Source organism: Sceloporus occidentalis, unplaced genomic scaffold (genome assembly GCF_023333645.1).
Source record: "Sceloporus occidentalis isolate IW3139 unplaced genomic scaffold, rSceOcc1.0.p SCAF_1, whole genome shotgun sequence".
NCBI classification, from domain to species: domain Eukaryota; kingdom Metazoa; phylum Chordata; class Lepidosauria; order Squamata; family Phrynosomatidae; genus Sceloporus; species Sceloporus occidentalis.
The window spans coordinates 213,331,531-213,352,670 of record NW_028316981.1 but is presented as its reverse complement, the minus strand read 5'-3'; the positions used below and the strand labels follow the sequence as shown (position 1 = coordinate 213,352,670).

The following is a 21,140-nucleotide window of genomic DNA, read 5'->3' as shown; positions in this document are numbered from 1 at the left end:
TGGCAAATAACTGACAAGGCATATGAGCTTGAGCTTGAATCTTCTCCAGCAAATAGAATTGTTGAGATGCGTCTGCCTGAAAATGCTAAGTTCCACAAGCAGTCCTCAAGTTTTGATTCAATTTGTCCAATAGGTTCACCGCCTTTCTAATCAATGGATAATAGTTCGTTTGGTGTGCAGCTTTGATCAAGACAGGGAGCTTACTGGTACCGAGGGCTAAGCCTGCAGAAGGACAGGGTTAAGAGCAAAAGCTTTATTGCTACTTCAAGCATGCATAGTAGTCCAGTGGTGTTTCCATTTAGTGCAGTGATGAGGATGTGCTAGGGATGATACTGTATCGAGGTAACATTGGTTCCGTTACTCGATTTTGCAGCAAAAATGCCAGGTTATTGTGGTTTTCCTTTCTTTACTTTCCCACATTTGTCTTGCATCTGTCTTCACAGTATTCTGAAGCACATACCTTTTCTGTAGAGCTGTTGCTTTGCTTGTCTGTCAGGCAGGGGCCACCAAATTTGTTGTTAGATATAGCAGTAACTCCATGAGTTCCCTTAATATGGGTTGTGCTTATATCTAGTTATGATCTCATTGGAGAACCAATCCAGAGTAAGTTCACTGTGTAAATTCACTCACTTACTCACCCCAGTCCCTTGCTTTCCTTTTGCTTATATAATTCATACATTGGAAAATTTCCCCTGGGAAGCTCAAGGCTAATATTTGTTTATATAATAACTAAATAAGTAATAACTTTTCCATCTCTGCATGGTACCTTATAGTCCCTGCCCTGCTCCTCCTCCCAACTAATAACTTAAATGTCAATGGATCAGGGAGACAAGGGGAAGAAGATGAAATGCCTGAGGCAAAGATAGCAGAAGAATATGTTTGTGACTGCGTAGGAAGTGCTTTAAAGAACTAGCGGAGCAGTCTTCTGAAACCTTTATTTGGGTGGGCAAGAGATCCTGGATGCATGAAAATGCCCACTGGCATGATATTCTCACTAAACTCCTCCTAGGCGACATGTTTTGGGGAAGATTATGATGCTTTGTGTGTATTTATAGGCCTGTTGGTCTCTCTCTCCAAGAATGACTACAAGCTTTAGGAATGAATGGCAGAAGGGAAGGTTGTTTGCATTAGCTCTTGCCAACTTTTCGCTGTTTATCTTACTTCAAAATCAACAGTATAAACACTTAGTCCCCAGTGTAATTAAAATGCATCCTCTGTCAGCTCCACAGAGAGGCAACTCTTGGGGCTGCTGTTATGGAACTACTCCCCCCTCTGCTGCCATTGTATTTTTGAATACATGTGTAAAGGTGGCAGCAGAGGGTTGAAAAGTGTACTCTCAGGGAGACAAGTATGAAATAAAGCTGTCTCTAGATGAGCGACTTACACTAGGTTTCTCTCCTTCTCGGTGGGTTGTCCATCTCTTCACGTACTTGTGACTCACCACTCCTATGCTCACCAGGAAGGATGGTGCATTGACCTGGAAGGCCTGATCCACTGGGTCTGCTCAGTTTCAGCTCAAAGGATACACTGAAGTAGCACTAAATGACTGAGAGTGCAAATCATGGCTTTGTTGGTGAGATGGGGGCGGCTTGAAGACAGATTGGGACTGTGACAACCACACACTGAGGCCTCAGTCTACCTTCAACCCAGCCAAAAAAGGAGCAGAAAAGATCCGCTCCTTCTGCGGCTAGCAAAAAGGTGGCTTTTGCCACCCTGCCACGGACCCATGGCGACGTCAAGCCACTCCGGTGATGTGTGGCATTTAAGCACCACAATGCTGGAGCACCTTGAAGCTGCCTGTATCTGGTTGGCCACCTAGCATCAGAGCGGCTTCAAGGCCATGCTCCAATGACAACCTGAAGCGGGCGTATTTGGGCCGTCTGTTTCGGTCCTGTTTTGATTTCATCATTGTCTAGGTTGAATTCATGTAGTTCCTCTATGGCCATTAGTGTGTGTGTTCAGTATAAAGCTAGCATTTGCATTTTCTTTTGCCTTCCTTAATACAGTGGGCCCTTGGTATATGCGGGGGATCTGTTCCGGAACCCCCCGTGTATACCAAAATACGCGTATGCTCAAGCCCCTATTGTTCCCAATGGCTGCGCGCGTGCACATGTGCCACCATTGGGAACAAAAGTCGCTGGCCTCCCTTCCTCTCCTCCCTCGCTTCCCTCCCCCCTGCTTCCCTCCCTCTTACTTACCTTTTGGGCCTGGGAGGCCTCTGGGTGCGGCGGCTTGGCCTCCTCACCGCCGCTGCGGGACAAACTGGGTGGCGGCGGCGGCAGCAGAAGCCAAGCCTTGGCCTCCTTGCCGCCACCGTGGAAGGGCCTGATGGCAGTGCTGGAGGCCTCTTGGCCCCCAACAGCACCGCCACCGGGCCTTTCCCGTGGCGGCTGCAAGGAAGCAGAGCTGCTGCGCCGGAGGCCTCCCAGGCCTCCAGCGCCGGCATCCGGCCCTTCCGCAGCAGCGAGGAGGCCGGATGCCAACGCTAGAGGCCTTGAAGGCCTCTGGCAGGTGGTTCTGCCTCCTTGCAGCTGCCATGGGAAAGGCCCGGTGGCAGTGTGGAGCTCAACAGTGCCAGAGGCCTTCAAGGCCTTCGGCGCCGGCACCCAGCCTCCTCGCCACCTCTGCGGAAGGGCTGGGTGTCAGTGCTGGGGGCCTTTTGGCCTCCAACACTAACACCCGGTCCTTCTGCAGAGGTGGAGGCTCCAGGAGGCCGGGTGCCGGCACTGGAGGCCTTGAACCCCTCCAGCATCGCGATTCGGCCTCCTCGCCACCGCCGCGGGAAAGGCCCAGTGGCGGTGCTAATGGGCCATGAGGCCTCCAACACCACCATCAAGTCCTTCCGCGGTGGCGGCAAGGAGGCTGAGGCTTGGCCTCCACCGCCACCCACCCGGCTTTTCCCGTGGTGGTGACGGTGGCGGCGAGGAGGCCAAGCAGCCCAGGCTAGAAAGGGAAGGAAGGGAGGCAGGGAGGGAAGGGAGGAGAGAGGGAAGAGAGGAGGGGAGGAGAAGGAAGTAGTCCCGAATGGTGGCGCATGTGCACGCGCTCCCCCATTTGGGACAACTTCCGGGTTTGCCATCTGCGGATGCTCAAATCCACAGATGGTAAATCCACCTATAAGGAGGGCCGACTGTAATAGTTCCAAGTCTAGGATTTTTTCTGCTAGGAATATGACGTAGTCCATATATCTTAAACTATTGATGTTCCTTCCTCCTATCTTCACTGAGAGTGCTGGTGTGTCACAAAACTACAAATCCATGATTCTGTAGGATCGAGCCATGGAGGTTAGAATGGTGTCAAATTGCGTTATTTCTACATTGTAGAGTCGCCTTTGGGTTCATTTTCTCAGTATGGAGTGTCAAGTAGACACAAAATAATTTTCTCTGTTTTGCTAATACAGTCTGCCCTCCTTCTCTTACGCAGGGGATCCGTTCCGGACCCCACTGCATAAGAGAAAAAACATGGATGCTCAAGCCCCATTCAAACGAATGGGGCTCGTGCCTGCAGCGCAGCAGCGCGCGGGGCGCACACCACGGGAGTGTGCCCCATTTATGCAAATGGGACGCGCCACCCTACGCGCTCCCACATGGCTTTGAGCATATGCTCAAAGCCGCATATAACATGTCCACGTATAACACGGCCGCACTGTATTAATATTTTCTTCCATTTTTTGTGGCAGAGTTTTGCCTGCTCCTCAAATTGGAAAGGTGGCCACTCAAACTGGCAGTAAGATTCCTTATAGTTCAAAAGTTCCTTACAGTTCCATTTTTTCCAAATATAACTCTATTTGTAGCAAAAAAATTAAAAATATGTTTAATTTTTAATTAACCTTCTGAATAAATTGTACTTTTAATACAGCAAACTGGATAATTTTATGCCAAACAAAACTATAGATAATGAATTATATGTTCCTAAAGTAACCTAATGATTGTCACTCTGTAAAGGGGAGTTATTACTGCACTTTTCAATTTTTCCCCAGAAAAAAAGAGGGAGGAAATCTGGGGCTTTCCCCCCATTGCTTTAAAATATCCAGAAATTATGCATTTTCCGTCTGGGTTATTATCATGCCACCTGGCTGACATGGAAACCCCTAAGTTGGACAAGGCTGTTGTACCCTACCAGTGGCTATTCAAAGGGGCATGTTGCCATCGTTTTTAATAGCCTTTGATAGCATTGCCCCCTGGCATTGGGAATTCTGGATTCATATCCCTGTCTCCATTGCCTCACTTCTATCATTGTCCCAGTAACCAAGCTGTACTATAGGTATGATGTGACACAGTAACCTTAGATATTTGTATTTATCCACTTGCTTTACAACTTTCATCTGAAAGAAATTCTTTCCATATAATTACTTCTATTCGTATCTTCCTTCCTTAATTACAGAATTTTTCATTCTTAAGGGTTTGTAACAATGATATTCCCCCCAATGTTACCCTACTTTTGATCTCTCTTTATTGGTTACTCATTCTTATCCACCCATTCTTACCCATTGGTTACAGTACAAGCATCTTGTTTTTAACATTAAAAGCCCTATGCAGCCTAGCTCCCACCTATCTTTCGGCCCTTGTTTCTATTCGACATCTATGTTCTAGGAGCTCTAAGCTTCTCACCCAACCAAGGGTTTCCTTTTCCTTGCTCAGCTTCATCCTTTTTCACTCACTGCTCCACACTCTTGGAATTGCCTCCCTGAACATTTCCAGACTGCGCCATCCCTTGTAATTTTTACATCTCAATTAAAAATGTTCTCATTTTCCAAAGCTTTTGGAATTTTAGTTTAATATTGTTATAATTTTATACATTTTGATTATGTGTATTTGCCAGTTTGCTTTATATTACAGTATCTTTTTTGTATTTTATCAGGAGAATTGGTTTTACAATTGTATTGTATAGTTTTATATTTTTATTATTCATTCCTTCCCTCTGTGTGTCTCTGTGTATACACATATATTTTAGGTGGTATGCCTTTGGTGAGACCCACTGTTTTGATTGTTTTACTTGTAAAGCATAATGTACATGGATGGTGCTATATAAATAAACGATTATGACAGTGATTTAAAACTTGGCTTGCACCCACTTGAGGAAATTCTTAAAAAACTTATTCAGTTGACGCAATATTGTCTGACTTGGAAAACTTTATCATAATATGCTAGTTGAACAAATGGCAGGGAACTGATGATGAACCCTGGTGGGTGGTATTGAGCGAGTAGGATGAGGAACAGAGAAAGGAGAATGGGAACTGGAGTTGGAAAGAGCTGTGCTTTCTGTAGTTTGCTGGGCTGGATAATCAAAACAATGCCTAGAGCCAATTTCAACCTGCCCTGGGAGGCTTCTGTGCTTCTTCACCTGCTTGGGAATATCCTGTGGGAATAACTGTAAGAATCCTACATGTTATTCTAGGACAGTTTTTTTTAATTTTCATTTCAGGGGCCCTGTTCCACATGAACTTGCCCCACCAAAGACCACTTGAATGTTGCAAAGAGTACAGGGAAATGTTCTACCAACTGAGTAGCTTGTAGGCCTATTGAGACCTCATGTCCCCTCAGCAACCATTTTTTTGCAACCGCTGAGGATATTCTGATTCATTGTCCAATGACAAAGGATGGAGGCAGTGAGGTTTATAGGATTATAGCTGCAGTGATAGCTGATTCCAGGCATAGCACTGGGATAGAATTCAAATAGGGATCTAGTATTGTATGTTAGTATTCTAGTATTGTATTTTAATATTTTATATTGAATGTTTTATACTGTTGTAAAATGCCATGTATATTGATGTCGCTATATAAATAGATTGTGGTAATAATAATAATAATAATAATAATAATAATAATAATGGGGACATGCTTCAAGAATTTACTTTTCAGAGCACTGTGGGAGAACAGTTATCACTCCCATTCCCCATTTCCAAACATAAAGTGAATATTCTTTAGCAGCCGGTATATCACTGTTTTTTGTGGAATAACCGACAGATCTGCTGAAATACATTGTGTTGGGGTTTTTGCACATTTATGTATGTGTGTTCCAATTAATTTTTTAATACAGCAAAACTACCTCTCAGCCCTGCTGTAGAATCCCCCCATTCTACTCTACCTCCATTGAAATTCTTGAAATATATCAAGCACCAGCTATGTTTATTTGCCCCAAGATTCTCTTGTGTTTGCCATTTTGTCTTCTGCATTTGCTATTTTTAACCCTGAAATGTCATTATTCTTCTCTTGCAGATGAGCTCACAGTGCCTGCACTTTACCCCAGTAGCCCTGAAGTGTGGGCGCCGTACCCTCTCTACCCAGCGGAGTTAGCACCTGCTCTACCTCCGCCTGCTTTCACCTACCCTGCTTCACTGCATGCCCAGGTAATTGATACCAATCAATCACACCTTCACCCTCATTGCCACCTGATCCTCTCCAGTGCGCACTGTACAACTAACACTTGTCTGGCTGACAGGCACACCAGAGAGAAATTAATGATCACTCCTGGATCAGACTGACACACCCTCTTGGGACTACTGGAGACAGGCTTAGCAAAAAGAATAGCACCCCACTGCCTGACCTGAACACTTTTCTGTTCCCAAATAATTTCACATCCATTCACTTGAGGCAATTAGAGATACCTGCTGGGTCTTTGTGCACATATATTACCTCTTGTTTATATGGACTCTGCTTTCCAGGCTGTTTTTTTCCTTTATGTTCTGAGGCTTAATTGGCTTGAGGAGGCATAAGACTGAGATTTGTGAGAACGTGTTCATGAATACATATGTACCTGAAGCCAGTGAGGAGAGAGGTAGACAGTACCATCCCCAGTAAACATGGTGGTGGATGTACAGGGGGCTAGATTTCTTTTAACCTCACACCCTCCCCCAGTAGGCCACAGTAGTGCATTTGGAGTGATTGGAATGTCACTTCTGGCTTTACTTTTGGGGGTATCCATCCTTGCCAATTTGGAAAAGTTTGAGAAATTGTTGAATTGATCCAGACTGCAACATTTTGGTAACGTTTTTGTCATTTGGGAGTGATCTTTGCCTGGGAGAAAATTTGAGCAAAGTGTCTGGGGGGAGTTGGAGAGGTGGTGTGGGGTTGCACATAGCCTACAAGGGTGTACTTTCTACAAGGGAGAGGGCCAGGGAGGGAGAAGGCCTAGTGCTGCTTTCCTCTGAACTAAAGCCGTGCGGGCCAGGGAGTTGGGAGCCCCAGGACCTGTCCCCCAAGACCTGTCCCCTGCACCAGGTGACACCCTGGTGTCAGACGCCGCTGGCTGGTAAGGCTTCCCTCTGTGGACGTTGCTCTGAACTCTCTCCAAGGAGACCATCCTGCCTGCCTGACACTCTTCCAGCTTTTGCACAACTTGTTCAGACCTTTCTGCTTAAGGGGTTACTTTGGTTCTCTGGAACAAAACTAGAAACAGGTTTTTAAAATTGCTTTTTAGCTTTGATCTGATTTGTTGATTTTATAATCTGCTGTTCAGTTGCCATGTGTTGCTCCATGTTTATTGAATTGCTTTTGCAATGGTAAGCCATTTTTACAGTTTGATTAGGACTGATTAAGTAGAGAATAATTTTTTTAATAACTTTCCCTTCAAAGTGGTAAGAATTTTACTGGACAACTACACTTCACTAGAAATTCAAGGCACAGAAGGAGTGGAACCTCTTTGCCTCTTGATGAGCAAAGCCTCCATAACCCCCTGTTGATGAGATTGCCTGTGCCCTTTGATGATTTATCTCTTGATGTTTGCTGTACTTCCCCCTTGCAGTGTATTGTGTACATTCTGTTTTTTGGTGAAGTTTTCCCCCCCCCAAATCTAGGAACCATTTGATACATGGAGAAAAGTGAATTAACATACAAATCATGCGTATTACAGGGGTAGTAGATGGGTTGGTTGAAAATTGTCTGTCAACACTTACAAAGAAATTAGATTTTCTGCCCTGCAATTTAGTAGTTTTAAATTCTAGTAGGAGCATGTTAGGCCAATTTAGTGAGAACTGAGAATAGCATAAACACTGGGAGAGTTTCCAGGGGACACTGAGGATGTGGGCGGCTTTTTCACATACCAATCAAGTTCTGTTCTGTAAGAGAGAACTTGAAAGTAATTGGGGTGAATGTTACATCCGCTCTCTGTGTCCAAGCTCAATTATGGTTGTTACTTCAGGGCAAAAGACATGGCCCAATCCAAATGTTCACAGTTTGATAAAAGTCCTGTCCTGTGTATCAGCTGGATCCATTATCCTCTGTATTGTATGTCCTGATTAGACAACCCAATATCCTTTTGTATAGAACAAGCATGAGATTATCAACTGGTGCTTCCTTAAATTCAGGACAGACTTCCTCTCCAAGGTCCATTATCAACAAACAGTCTGAAAACACTGAATCTTGTAGCATTGTTGAAGCTAAGGGATCTGGGTGAGGAAGCCATTCTGAGCTACTCTGAGGCCTCAAAGGGAGTGTGCAATAAGTCAAAAGTCCAGTTTTTCTCATTTTGCTTATTCTGTGTTATTGATTGATTGTAGCCATGATATGCACAGTGCATTGCAAAATACAAGAGGTCCTACCTAGAAAGCTTGAAATCTATCATTCAACCCAAAGAGGTAGGGAGCAATGGAAGGAAGTGAAGGCTAAGATAAACAGGAAGAATATGCATTGTTTGGAACATATTCTTAGATTTAATTATGGAACGGTGCAGATAAAAGGAGCTTGTGCCAAAAGCTTAGCAGCAAAGCTGTGTTTTCAGGTGAGATTTGAAGAGAGAGAGGAGGTAGTACACAGTTCCACCATTGTGTGGAAGCCAGTTCCAGACATAAAGGTAAGCTCCAGGGGGGAAAGGACAGAACCCTCTGAGAAAGCAAGGGATTTTCAAAGGACAGAGTGGAGCTAGAGAAGAGAACATATTGAATAGGAATCTCTTGGGAGTAAGAGCAGAGGGAAGAGCTTACTAAATTAATGTCTACTCAGTTATCTCATTTCTGCACATACTTACCATGCAAAAGGTTTGAGGAGACGTTCTAGCTATAGGTGTCTCAGGAAGCATAGCTTCATACGTGCCTCTATTTTCAGGCTCATACTCTGCCCTAGAAGTCCTCTGTAGATAATGCAGAAATTGGCAGTGAGTTAGAAGTCCAGTTCGAAGATAAACAATCTCTATATAAATTTTGAATTGTATTATCAGAAGAATCTATTGATTAAGGTTTTATTTCTGAAAGCATGTATGTTTCCCTGCAGCCTAAATGCTTCTATTTTGACATGTAACAGCAAAGGTGATATAAAGGTGGCTGTGACTTTTGTGTGGTGACACACTTGCTAATCCCATGGCATCCTGTGAGGGCTGGCATCGTTCCTCTATGGCTTTAGGGCATCAGGTTCAAAAAAACTATGCACCTCACACTTCCAAGATATCCTTGTGGGAAGAACAGGGGCCCTGAGTCAGAATTTGTATGTGGAGTCTTAGTCATTTGCTGTTAGGTGTGCATGAATCTACAGCTAACACACATAGTCTCCCTCTCGCTTATGTTGCTGTTTTTTTTTTCATTTATAGTAGTAGTTAAATTACATTGAAATTGAAAATTATAATTCGGTTTGCTTGTTCTTTGTATGTTACCACAAGATATCTTCTGCAGAGCTTGAAAAAAATCAGGAATTTGAAGATTGTAACAACCAAAATCCCCTTCAGCCTGCATGGGTAGGATTCTGGTTGTTGTAATCAAAGAAGTAGCTTTTCTGAAGTCTGAGGGTAGGGGCAGCATACTTGCTAAGTGCTGATTCTTATATTTTGGTTCCATTCATTGTCTCTAATTTTTGAACATTCCTTGTGTGATTGAAGAGGCAATCAGCTTCTCTATTCAGAATTCTCATATTTCCAGCATGGTCTCAAAGACTGTCTAAGATGTTCGTCATGTTATTTAATGACCCTTGGCTCACAGTTTTAAAGCCTGATGATCTATGTACAGTATTATAGACAAGAAATAGACCAAAATATTAAGTAGGTCTGGCTCCCATCTAAGCTGAAAATGGTAGCACACTGGACTAAAAACATCAGGAGCACTATCAACAGCCCTTCTGGTCATTGCAGGTAATGGAACTAGGGACCTTACCACATAGAGGGACTTAGGTTGCCAAAACGTTACCCAGCTGTTTCAGAAGCGTGAAGGTGGGATCATCCATCCCACTTCTAAAATGTCATTGAGGCTTCCCGCTTTCCTTCCATCGATGAAGAGTTCACAGGGAAGCCATTTTTTTAATAACGTGATATCCCAATATTCAGAAAATGGCTTCCTCGTGAACTCTTCATCAATGGAAGGAAAGCAGGAAGCTTTAGTGAAGTTTTAGAAACTTGACGGACCCCACCTTCGTGCTTCTGGAACAGTTCAGCAACGTTTTGGCAACATTTACCCACATAAGTGCCTCCGTGTGGTAAGGGCCAATGTGTTTTATCCTGTATCTGTTCCTGGCCAGTTCATCCTAGCTGAAAGTGATGCATAGAGAGTGATTGACAGAGAGTAAAACTATCACTAGCTGCTAGTGCTGGCTCTGTATTACATCTAATATCAGAGGCAGTGTGCTTCTCAGTAATAGGTGGCCACCTTCTGCATTCCCCATGGACATTTGGGGGGCCACTATGTTGGGCTAGGAGGGCCTTTGGTTCTGTCCACATGGCCCATCTTAGTCTTTGCAAATGCAAAGCTTCCAAGCCACAGCCATCCCCTTCTTAGAAGAACTAAAAGTTATTGCCTGGAAACTTGGGAAAAATAGATGAGAACATGAACCAGAGCTTGAGGAAAATAGTTTCTGACAAGGAGGAAAAGGAAAATTAGCTTTAAATGGAACACTATCTTTTATTCACGACTTGCAGTGGGGCAGACTATGAGTACAAGGCTGAAAATAATCCCCCAAAGCTCCACACCTCTCCAGCAAAGTGGGAGGCAGGAATGCCAAGTAATGTATGTTCTGTCACAAGCACTTTTTCTGCTCACTGAACCTTGCTGCCTGGGACTCCTAATGGCCCCTGAGAGCTGGCGCACTCTAGTTAAAAATTAACAAACAAAGGAGAAAGAGTAATTAAATATGGATGGCAGTAATCGCTGAGGAGTACGTCTGGCCTGAACTCCTACACGCTTGAGCGCTCCTGTGCCGTGCCACTTTGTACATTCTGCAAGTTGAGAAGAATTCCATGGCAAGCTTCCCTGGAAGGGTTCCTCATTCAGATCTTGGGGGTGGCGGAGGGCCTGTTGCTGGTGGAGATGGGTATGGGTGAGGGGGGCTGGGCTCTCATACCAGCCCAGGGAGATACCTGTGGCATTAACCAGAGCAGTAACAAAATGCTGGTGGGCTACCACCTAGGCCAAGGAGGAATTTTAAGAGCAAGACATTTCTTATTTTCATTTCTGCATCACTCTTGAAACCATGCCCTATGAGGAGAGACTTAGGCAGCTGGATATTTTTAACCTGGAGAAGAGAAGGTTCAGAGGTGATATGATAGCCCTGTTTGAATATTTGAATGGGGTGTCACACTGAAGATGGAATAAGATTGTTTTCTACTGCTCCAGGACCCAGAGCAGTGGATTCAAACTACAGGAAAAATGAGTCCGGCTCAACATTAGGAGGAACGTTCTGACATTAAGAGGTGTTCAACAGTGGAACACACTTCCTTGGAGGATAGTGGAATGTCCTTCTTTGTAGGTTTTTAAACAGAGGCTGGACAGCCATCTGTCGAGGGTGTGTCGATTGTGTCTTCCTGCATGGCAGGGAGTTGGACTGGATGGCTCTTGTGGTCTCTTCCAATTCTATGATTCTATGACAAGGTCCCACCTTGACATATAGCAGAAACCCCATATCTATTGTTTTGGTGCTTCTATTCCTAATTAACAGGCATTATAGAATCATAGAATCATATGAGTTGGAAGAGACCACAAGGGCCATCCAGTCCAACCCCCTGCCATGCAGGAACACAGTATCAAAGCATCCCCAAGAGATGTCCCTGTTTAAAGACCTCCAAAGAAGGAAACTACCACAATCTGAGGAAGTGTGTTCCACTGTCAAACATCCTCTTACAGTCAGGAAGTTTTTCCTAATGTTGAGATGGAATCTCAACTTTATAGAGCTGGGTGACTGTGTGTGTGTGTGTGTGTGTGTGTGTGTGTGTGTGGTTTTTTTGTGGGGGGTTGTTTTTCTCGATTGGGAGTCACCTTGCTTAAATCTGCCCTGTTGGATATGCTGAACCCTTGCTTGGCTTTCTTTCGTTCATTCCTTTGTTCCTCCCTTTGTTGTGGTGGTTCCTTTTCCTCAAATTGCTCTTGTCTCAAGCCCCTATTTCCCTTTTGAGGAGAACCAGTTTGAATGTCTGTGATTTTCACAGAACAAACATATTAGAGTTCTTAGAGCCATGATTCGTCCAGATCCCAGATCCACATGCTCAAAAAAGGGCTCCCAAGGCGGGGTGACCAGATATCATAACCACAAAGGAGTACAAGGCACCATAAAATATAAGACATTACAAAATAAAAGCTGAAAACACTAATATAAATATAAATTCATGCTTCTCACACTCAAAATAGAGGACATTTGAAATTCCTTCTGGACAGAAGGTTGAAATTTAGGACATGTCCTAGAAAAAGAGGGTGCCTGGTTATTCTGTCCCAAGGCAGCTTACAGGATGTATGCCGAGAATGGAAAGGTGGAACGTCTGGAAAAGGAAACAGTTTTGTTTTCCTGACAACAGCTTTAGTGACAGTATCTTAGTAGGCAACATATATTTTTCTTAGGTTTTCATCTAAAACGTCAGCTGTTGGACTTAACAGTCCATCAAGCAGAACTTATATTAACACTCTGTTCATACTTGTGTTCAACCCTGATTTGGGTGTGAACTGGACTCTGCACTGAGAGCCAAATCAGAAATGTGTTATAGGGTCATTTGCACATTGTCATTGCCGGTATGTATAAAACTACAGATTAGGTATTTGTACTTACTAAAATCATGCTTTCACAGTGATAAAATCATAGTAGTAATATCCAAGTAAATTATACACTGGACATATTCACACTCCATTTATTTATTTATTTATTGGGGGGTGTTGTTCTTGTATTTAGTCCCACCTCATCTTTAGTAATGTCCCACTAATCTCTACAGAATACATTGCTATCTCACATGGTGATTTTTTAAAAGGAGTATCTATATCTTCCTGTTCAACCCCAAAAGATTCTCTAAATAGTGTACACGTTTTTAAAAATGGTTAAAAATGATCAATATTTGTGTGCCTTCAAGTCGTTTCCAATTTATAGTGACCCTAAGGCAACCCTGTCATGGTGTTTTCTTGGCAAGATTTGTTCAGAAGTTTGCCATTGCTTTCCCATGAGGCTGAGAACATGTGAGTTGTCCAGTGTGTTTCATGGTTGAGTGGGAATTGAACCATAGCAGTATTATCTTTTACAAAAGATATATTGATGATATTTTTTTCTAATTCGCAAGGACCAATCCTTTATAAATATGAATAGAACTTTGGTCTCCAGAGTCATAGTCCAACACTCAAACCTTCTTCCCTCTGTTCTTAGTCAAGCGAGGGAATGGATAGGGTTAACTCTCTTCTCTGTTGACAGCAGGGGGACAGGTAGAGGTACTTGTCCTTTCAGAAGATGAGAGACCCTTTCCCTGGTCCATTCCCCCAGTTTTTATCTCTGTCCTCTAGAGAGAAGCAGGATTCAGATGAGGCACCCATCTTCTTAGCTCTGGTTGGGAGTCTCTGTTCCCTCTATATTAGATTCAGGTGAGGCACCCATCATCTCATCCTCTCTGGTTGGGTGTCTGTTCCTTCTGTATTAGATTCTTCTTTGCTACGCCTGAAGCAGCTCCCAGGATCATACAATGGGAGATGGTGCAGAGGGAGTAAGGGGTCCTCAGGTGGAGAGTGTCTCTCTCCTTCTGATAGACAGAGGCTGCATCCACACTGCAGAAATAATCCAGTTTGACATCACTTTAACTGCTGTGGATCAGTGCTATGGAATTCTGGGAATTGTTGTTTTGTGAGACACTTAGCCTTCTCTGTCAGAGTGCTCTGGTGCCACAACAGACTACAACTCCCAGAAGTACATAGCATTGAGCTATGGCAATTAAAGTGGTATTATATTGAATTATATGTGCAGTGCAGATGCAGCCCTTATTTCCTGTGCGTTTGACCCTCAATCAACGAAAGAAGGAATTTTTAGGGAAAGAGGGAATTAACACTTTCCTACTTGCTCTGCTTCTTACTGTGCAAAGACCTAACAATCCTTCCCTGATGCCACCTTACCATAGTGTGTGATATGCTTTTCTAATGTTAGCACTGTGGGAGATCCTTTAGAGAATTACAGTAGTTTTTACTATTGCTGCTGGTGTCCTTTATTTATTTAAATTTAACAAGTTATAGTAGACATATTAAAACCAGTTAAAATACTTCCAAATAGTTTAAAAACATTCACATGTATGGGTCTGTGTAAAATTAGTTAGGCTGGAAAGGCTTTTGCAAACCACCATGTTCACACTTCGCAGCAGAATGGTAATGATGTAGGCACCAATTGGGCTGTCAAGGGGAGGGTATTCCTTGGCTAGGATGCCACAGCAGTGAATGCCCTCTCCTACTTTGCCTCCCATCATGTATCTCTGACTGATGGGAATACCCTACATTGACTCCACAGCTTTGACATAGTCTAGAGATGTTATAAGGAACTTTTATGGAAATAAAGGAGGAACTGCAGTGAGTTCCTTTTATGTGGACAAAATATCATATGAAGTGCAGGCTTAGACTTGAAGGAGTAAAGATGGGAGGAAGGAATATCAACAGTCTTAGATATGTGGATGACACCATAATTTGTTGTTCTTAGCCACGCTCAAGTCAGTTTCGACCCATGGCGACCCTGTGGATGAGGCATCTCCAAGACCCCCTGTCCTCCATTGCTCTGCTTTGTTCCTACACACTCATACACATAACCTGCTTAATAGAGTTCATCCGTCTAGCATGTGATCTTCCTCTCTTTCTACTTCCCTCTACATTTCCTAGCATTATTTTTTTCCCAGTGAGTCATGCCTTCTCATGATGTGTCCGAAGTATGACAGTCTCAGTTTTGTCATCTTGGCTTCCAGGGAGATTTCTGGCTTGATCTGCTCTAGGACCCATTTGTTTGTCCTTTTGGCTGTCCATGTCATCATCAGCACTCTCTCCAGCATCATATCTAGAATGAACTGATTTTCTTCCTGTCTTCTTTCTTAACTGTCCAGGTCTCACATCCACATATTGGAATAGCGAATGCAATGCTTGTATGATTCTCACTTTTGTGCTCAGTTTATACATCACCAGACATAAAATGTCACAGACTTTGGAACAATTATTAAAGAAGGTCAAAGAAGAAAGTGCAAGGGCTTAATGCTTAATAGAAAGAAAACAAAATTAGTGACCATGGAGGAACTGCATAAATTCAGTCTAGACAACGAAGAAATAGTAAAAATAGTAAACGTTTATCAGAATGGAGATTGCAGTCAAGAAATCAGAAGAAGACTAGGAATGGACAGGGCAGCTATGAAAGAACTAGAAAAGATCCTAAAGAGTAAGGATACACAAGTGAGCACAGAAGTTAGAATTGTCCAAGCCATGGTATTCCTTGTTACCATGTACAGATGCAAGAGCACAGCAATGAAGAAACTGGATAAGAAGAAAATCAATTCATTTGAGATAGGATGCTGAAGAAGACTGTTGAGGATATCGTGAACAGCCAAAAAAAATAAAAAATAAAAAAAATGAACAAATGAGTTCTTGAACAGATCAGACCTGAAATCTCCCTGGAAGCCAAGATGATCAAACTGCGGTCACAGGCATGAATCTGTAGGAAATAAGCAGAAAAGTGGAGAACAGGGAATATTGGAGATGTCCCCTCCACAAGGTCACTATGAGTCAGGATCTACTTGAGAGCAGTTAACAGCAACAACAACAACAAATTGGGTTCTCTAATTATGTACTCTCTTCCACTTTATATGCTAATACATACACGTTAAATAAGTTTGTGTGGGTAAGATGAACATTCAGGCATTCAGTCTTTAAGCTCATTGTGTATTTCTTGGACTGAATCAAAGCCAATCAGTTTTGGCAGAACTATAGCAAAGCTCCCATTAAAGAGCATTGGGCAGTGATGGATGCTTGCTGCTAGATTGGGTGGGCAGGCCATGTGTTGCTAATCCCAGGAACAGGAAGGTCCATCTTGGACACAAGTTGTACATGTTGGCTTCTGGTATCCCAAGCCAAGCGAGCCATAATCTGCTTTAGCAGTTTCTGGACACATCTAACAGAAGATGGGAGCACTGAACTAAAAGATACGTTAGGTTACTATTGTGCACATTTTGAATATTGGGCACTAAAGTAGCCATATTGGCCATGCTTATCTGACAAGTATGCCTGGATTAGCAGGAGTTGGCACCTTGAAAGTATAGGTCGCCAGTAACTCCTCCTTGCTCAGAGCACTGGTTATCAAAAAAATGCATGCAGTCCTTGGCCATTGAATCTGCTGACAAGACAAAAGGGGCAGCTTGTCACTGCAGTAATAAACAGTAGGACTATAAGCCTGAACTGTTTATAATATAATAATAGGAGATGGAGAAGGCTTGTTTTCTGCTGCTTCAGAGAGTAGCACACAAACCAGTGGATTCAAATTATAAGGGGGCAGGGGGAGAGATTCCACCTGAACTTCTTGGCTGTAAAAGCTGTTTGACAGTGGAATAGATTGCATCTGAATATGGAGGGGTCTCCTTCTTTGGAGATTTTGGAACAGGTAGGATGACCACCTTTCAGGGGTGTTTTAGTTGTATCTTTGTGGTTGAACTAGATGACCCTTGAGGTCCCTTCCAACTCTGTGAAAAGCTAATGTATGAAATTAAGTATGCCAGTAAGTAGAGACTGGCTGATAAGTAGGCACCAGTTCCATGAGGCTGCAAATTCAAAGGATGGTTGTCTGTTTTTGAAAGTCTGATTGAATGGTAACTAAGAATGAAGGGAAATTAAACATAGTCTTTCCTTCTTACCAGTCTTGATTGCTTCTCTCTTCCTTGTTATCGTACACTACCTTAATATCTCAGAAACCCCTATGTTGATGTTTGTTTCAATTTATTTGACTGATTATTTTGTTTAAAAGCAGTTGGTTAATATTTTAATAGCAATAGCAGGTACATTTCTATACCGCTTATCAGTGCACTTAAGCACCCCCTAAGCGGTTTACAAAGCTAATTGCCCCAACAATCTGGGTACTCATTTTAGCGACCTCGGAAGGATGCAAGCCTGAGTCAAGCTTGAGCCTTTTTGCTGGTATTGAACTCTCAACCTTATGGTTTTGAGTGAGTGGCTGCAGTACAGGCATTTAACCACTGCACCACCAGGGCTCCTAGTTGATAGGCCTAGAAAATGAGCCGTGGTTGATCCATTACAAGTCAAGTTTAGTTCTGTTATGAATGAATAGTTGGATCAAGTGGAGGCCTACCTGTGACTCCAGAAAACCTGGTGGATACAATCCATAGAGAGTGAGTTATAGCTAATTCCCACTGAAAATGGTAGAGTGGGATGTAATGATAACTAAAATGTTGTTGTGTCTTGAATCTTTTGGCTTTATACAGGACTATGAAAGTACCAGTCAGCTACTCACTAGGTTGGTGTCAAATTATGAAACACTGAAACTTCCCTCAACTGGGAGAATAATGTTAGTGTGAAATACAGTTCATGACTATACGAATTGTAGGTAGGTTTTCCACAGTTATATCACTTTTGTTTGTAAAAGCTGCTTGCATGAAGGATCTCACAGTCTCAGTCCTTCACATCTTTGATTCAGTGGATTTCAAAGCCAGTCTATATGTGATACAGGAAATTCATTATTGACCTCCCAGTTTCTTGATGTGTGAGTGGGAAATAGAGTGAGGCCATGATACTGTAGCAGGACAGGTGAATCTAGTTCCTCTTGTGCTTTTTCCACTGATTTAATAGCCCCACTACCTCTGAGCCTCAGCCATTGCTCTTAGCTCTGGTACAGGGGAGAAAGATAGATGCTTTGTTTATTGTTGTTAACTGCCTTTGAGTCAATCTTAACTCATGGTGACCCTATAGATGAGATATCTCTACGCCCCTCTGTCCTCCACTACTCTGCATAGATCCTGCAACTTCATACCCGTGATTTCCTTAATAGAGTCCATCCACCTAGCATGCGGTCTTCCTCTTTTTCTACATCCCTCCATCTTTCTAGCATTATTGTCTTTTCCAGTGAGTTCTCCCTTCTCATGATGTGGCCAAGGTACGAAAGCCTCAGTTTAGTCATCTTGGCCTCCACAGAGATGTCAGGCTTGATCTGCTCAAGGACCCATTCATTTGTCTTTTTGGCTGTCTATGGTATCTCCAGCACCACATCATCTCATATTATTGTCCCACACAGCAAATGTGTGATGTCATTGCCGGCTAGGTACAGAGTAGGTCATTTTGACAGTTTGAAACCTAATGTCCAGTATGCCACTGATTCACATCAGTTACTCCAGAGGCGAGAAGCATTTAGCCCTCCAGACGTTTTGGACTGCAACTCTCACAATCCATTATTATTAATCATGCTGGTAGGGGCTTCTGAGAGTTGAAGGGACATTTGGAAGACAAAGTTTTTCTACCTTTGAATCCATCAGTGGCATTGCTTCTGTTCATTTCAGTGGATTATATAAAAAGAGGCATCTGAAATGGGCTATCTTGGAGATGGTTACAATAAACCACCTTAAAGGAATGTGCTATGATCCTGATAATTTAAAACACATTTGTCTATAATGTGTTGATTTTCCTCCTTTTTTGCTAGAGGGACCATGCTTTTCAGTTAGCTTTGAGCCCATGGGTTTAATTAGGGTATATGTATTCTGTGCCAATTGAAAGTGTGAACTGAATCCCTTGCAATGAGCTGAAGCATTTTGTTATGTCTGGTGTGTTAAAGCTGTGATGTCCCTTTCACATGTACAAGTATTTGCTTGAAGTGAGAAGTAGCACCAACCTCTTATATTAATGTTCACGTGCTGGATGTAACTTGTTATTTAATGGAGTCTTTATGGATCACTGGCTGCATCCGTGCTGCAAAAATAATGCAATTTGACACTACTTATAACTGCCACATTTCAGTGCTGTGGAATCCTGGAATTCGTAGTTTGTTGTGGCACCAGAGTGCTCTGACAGGGAAGGCCAAATATCTCATAAAACTACAAATCCCAGAATTCCATAGCATTGCGCTATGGCAGTCAAAGCGATGTGATTGCATTAATTCTGCACTGTGGATTCACTCACTGTGAAGAATAATGTGCCAAGAGAAAGTGACAACAGGGCCTTGTAGAACTGTGGTTGCAGTAAGGATTAAGATGGTGCAGTTAGTGAGTGAAGAGCTTTCCTTTTCAGCATTACAGCCCCCCGCCCCGCGCATATACCAAAATCTGCGTATGCTCAAGTCTATTGTCCCCAATGGTGGCATGTGTGCACGCGTGGCGCCATTGGGGACAAAAGTCCCTCTCCTCCCCAACTGTTTCCCTCCCTTCCTACCTCCATCATTCCTTTCTTACTTACCGTTTCTTCACCGCCAAGGCGGCGAGGAGGCCTCTGGTGCTTCTGATCCGCCACCTCAGCCTCCTTGCCGCCACAACCAGGGGAAAGGCCAGGTGCTGCTCCTGGAGGCCAGGAGGCCTCCAGGAGCAGCACTCGGCCTTTCCCCTAGCCATGGTGGTGGCGGCAGAGAGGGGGAGTAGGAGCAGCGCCAGAGGCCTCCTCGGCCTCCTCTCCACCGCTGCCACTTTCGCGCAAGGGCTGGGTGGACTGTTGGAGGCCAAACGGTAAGTAGGGAAGGAGGGAGGGAGGGAGGGAAAGAATTGGGGAGGAGAGGGACAATTTCCGGGTTTGCCATGCGCGTATGCTCAAATCCGCACATTGCAAATCTACGTATAAGGAGGGCCCACTGTATTTGCATGAGTGTTGGTGTTTGTGCTTATCTAATTATCGCATGAATAATCGGCTAAGAATCCGGTTATCACTCTTCTCAGGGATGGGGGAATGATACTGAACAGTTGTTGCCTGTAGACTGGGCTGGGCAAATTTTGAGCCTTAGGGGCTGCATTGCCTTTCCAGGGCCCTTATCACACGAGCAAAATTTGAAGTTATCCCAGGGTCAGTGTGAAGGCAATCATGGGGCAATCATGGGGTTTCAAGTTTGTTTATCACACGACACCAAACACAACCAGGAGCCATCTTAAACACAATCAGGGGTCATTCCAAGGTTAGGTAAAGTTTCAAGTTTGTTTATCACACGACGCCAAATGCAATCAGGAGCCATTATAAACACAATTGGGGGTCATTCCAGGGTGATTCCAGGATTAGGTAAATTTGGGGGGAAAGAGGATTTACCTAACCCTGGAATGACCCCCAATTGTGTTTAAGATGGCTCCTGATTGAAACCACATGATTGCCCCTGCATTGCCTTCACACTGACCCTGGGATAGCTTCAAATTTTGCTCGTGTGATAAAGGCCCAGGAGATCTTGGAGTACTACAATTCCCCATTGCAACCCTGAAAAAATGGGTCCCCCCCTCACAACTGCTTCCAGGTACTCCCAGGGTAATTTTCTATTGGGGAAAAAAGACCTCTCTGATCCTGAATGACCAAAGGGATGCAAAAACGTGGCTGAATTGCTCCCAACACATTCTTGGGGGTATTTGGGGGTAAAGCTTTTTTAGGTTTCAAATGTTCTTTATTAGTTTTACATAAATCATATATACCTTCCATTATTCCATACAAATACATATCCATATTTAACATATACATCTATTTTTAATTCTTCTCCATATTTCTCCATATTTCTTTACTTCCTTAGCTCTAAAGGTTTTATTGGATTATTTTTATATTTTCTTTGTATTTTGTTTCAAAATATCTGTGCAACAAGGAAAAATAAAACTCTTAATCATATTCTCTTTCTTTTCTTCTTCTTCTTTGTGGTACTACCATATGTATTCTCCAAATAACTATTCCAATAGAACTCATAACCTCAATCTTACAACTATATATTTCATGTTTCTGGTTTGCAAATCTTCCATCCCATAAATTAATCATTCTCAGCAAACCAGCCCTTATCTAAACACCATCTTTTTTAAAAAAA

General features: G+C 43.2%; 1 protein-coding gene across 1 annotated transcript in view; it reads left to right on the top strand.

Moving 5' to 3' along the window:
• RBPMS (RNA binding protein, mRNA processing factor) overlaps positions 1-21,140 on the top strand; it is a 111,130-nt gene that overhangs the window by 69,584 nt on the left and 20,406 nt on the right. Inside the window, exon 6 of the mRNA XM_089488821.1 lies at positions 6,219-6,349. Within this exon, the coding sequence (XP_089344947.1) occupies positions 6,219-6,349 (131 nt within the window). The remainder of the gene's footprint in view (positions 1-6,218; positions 6,350-21,140) is intronic.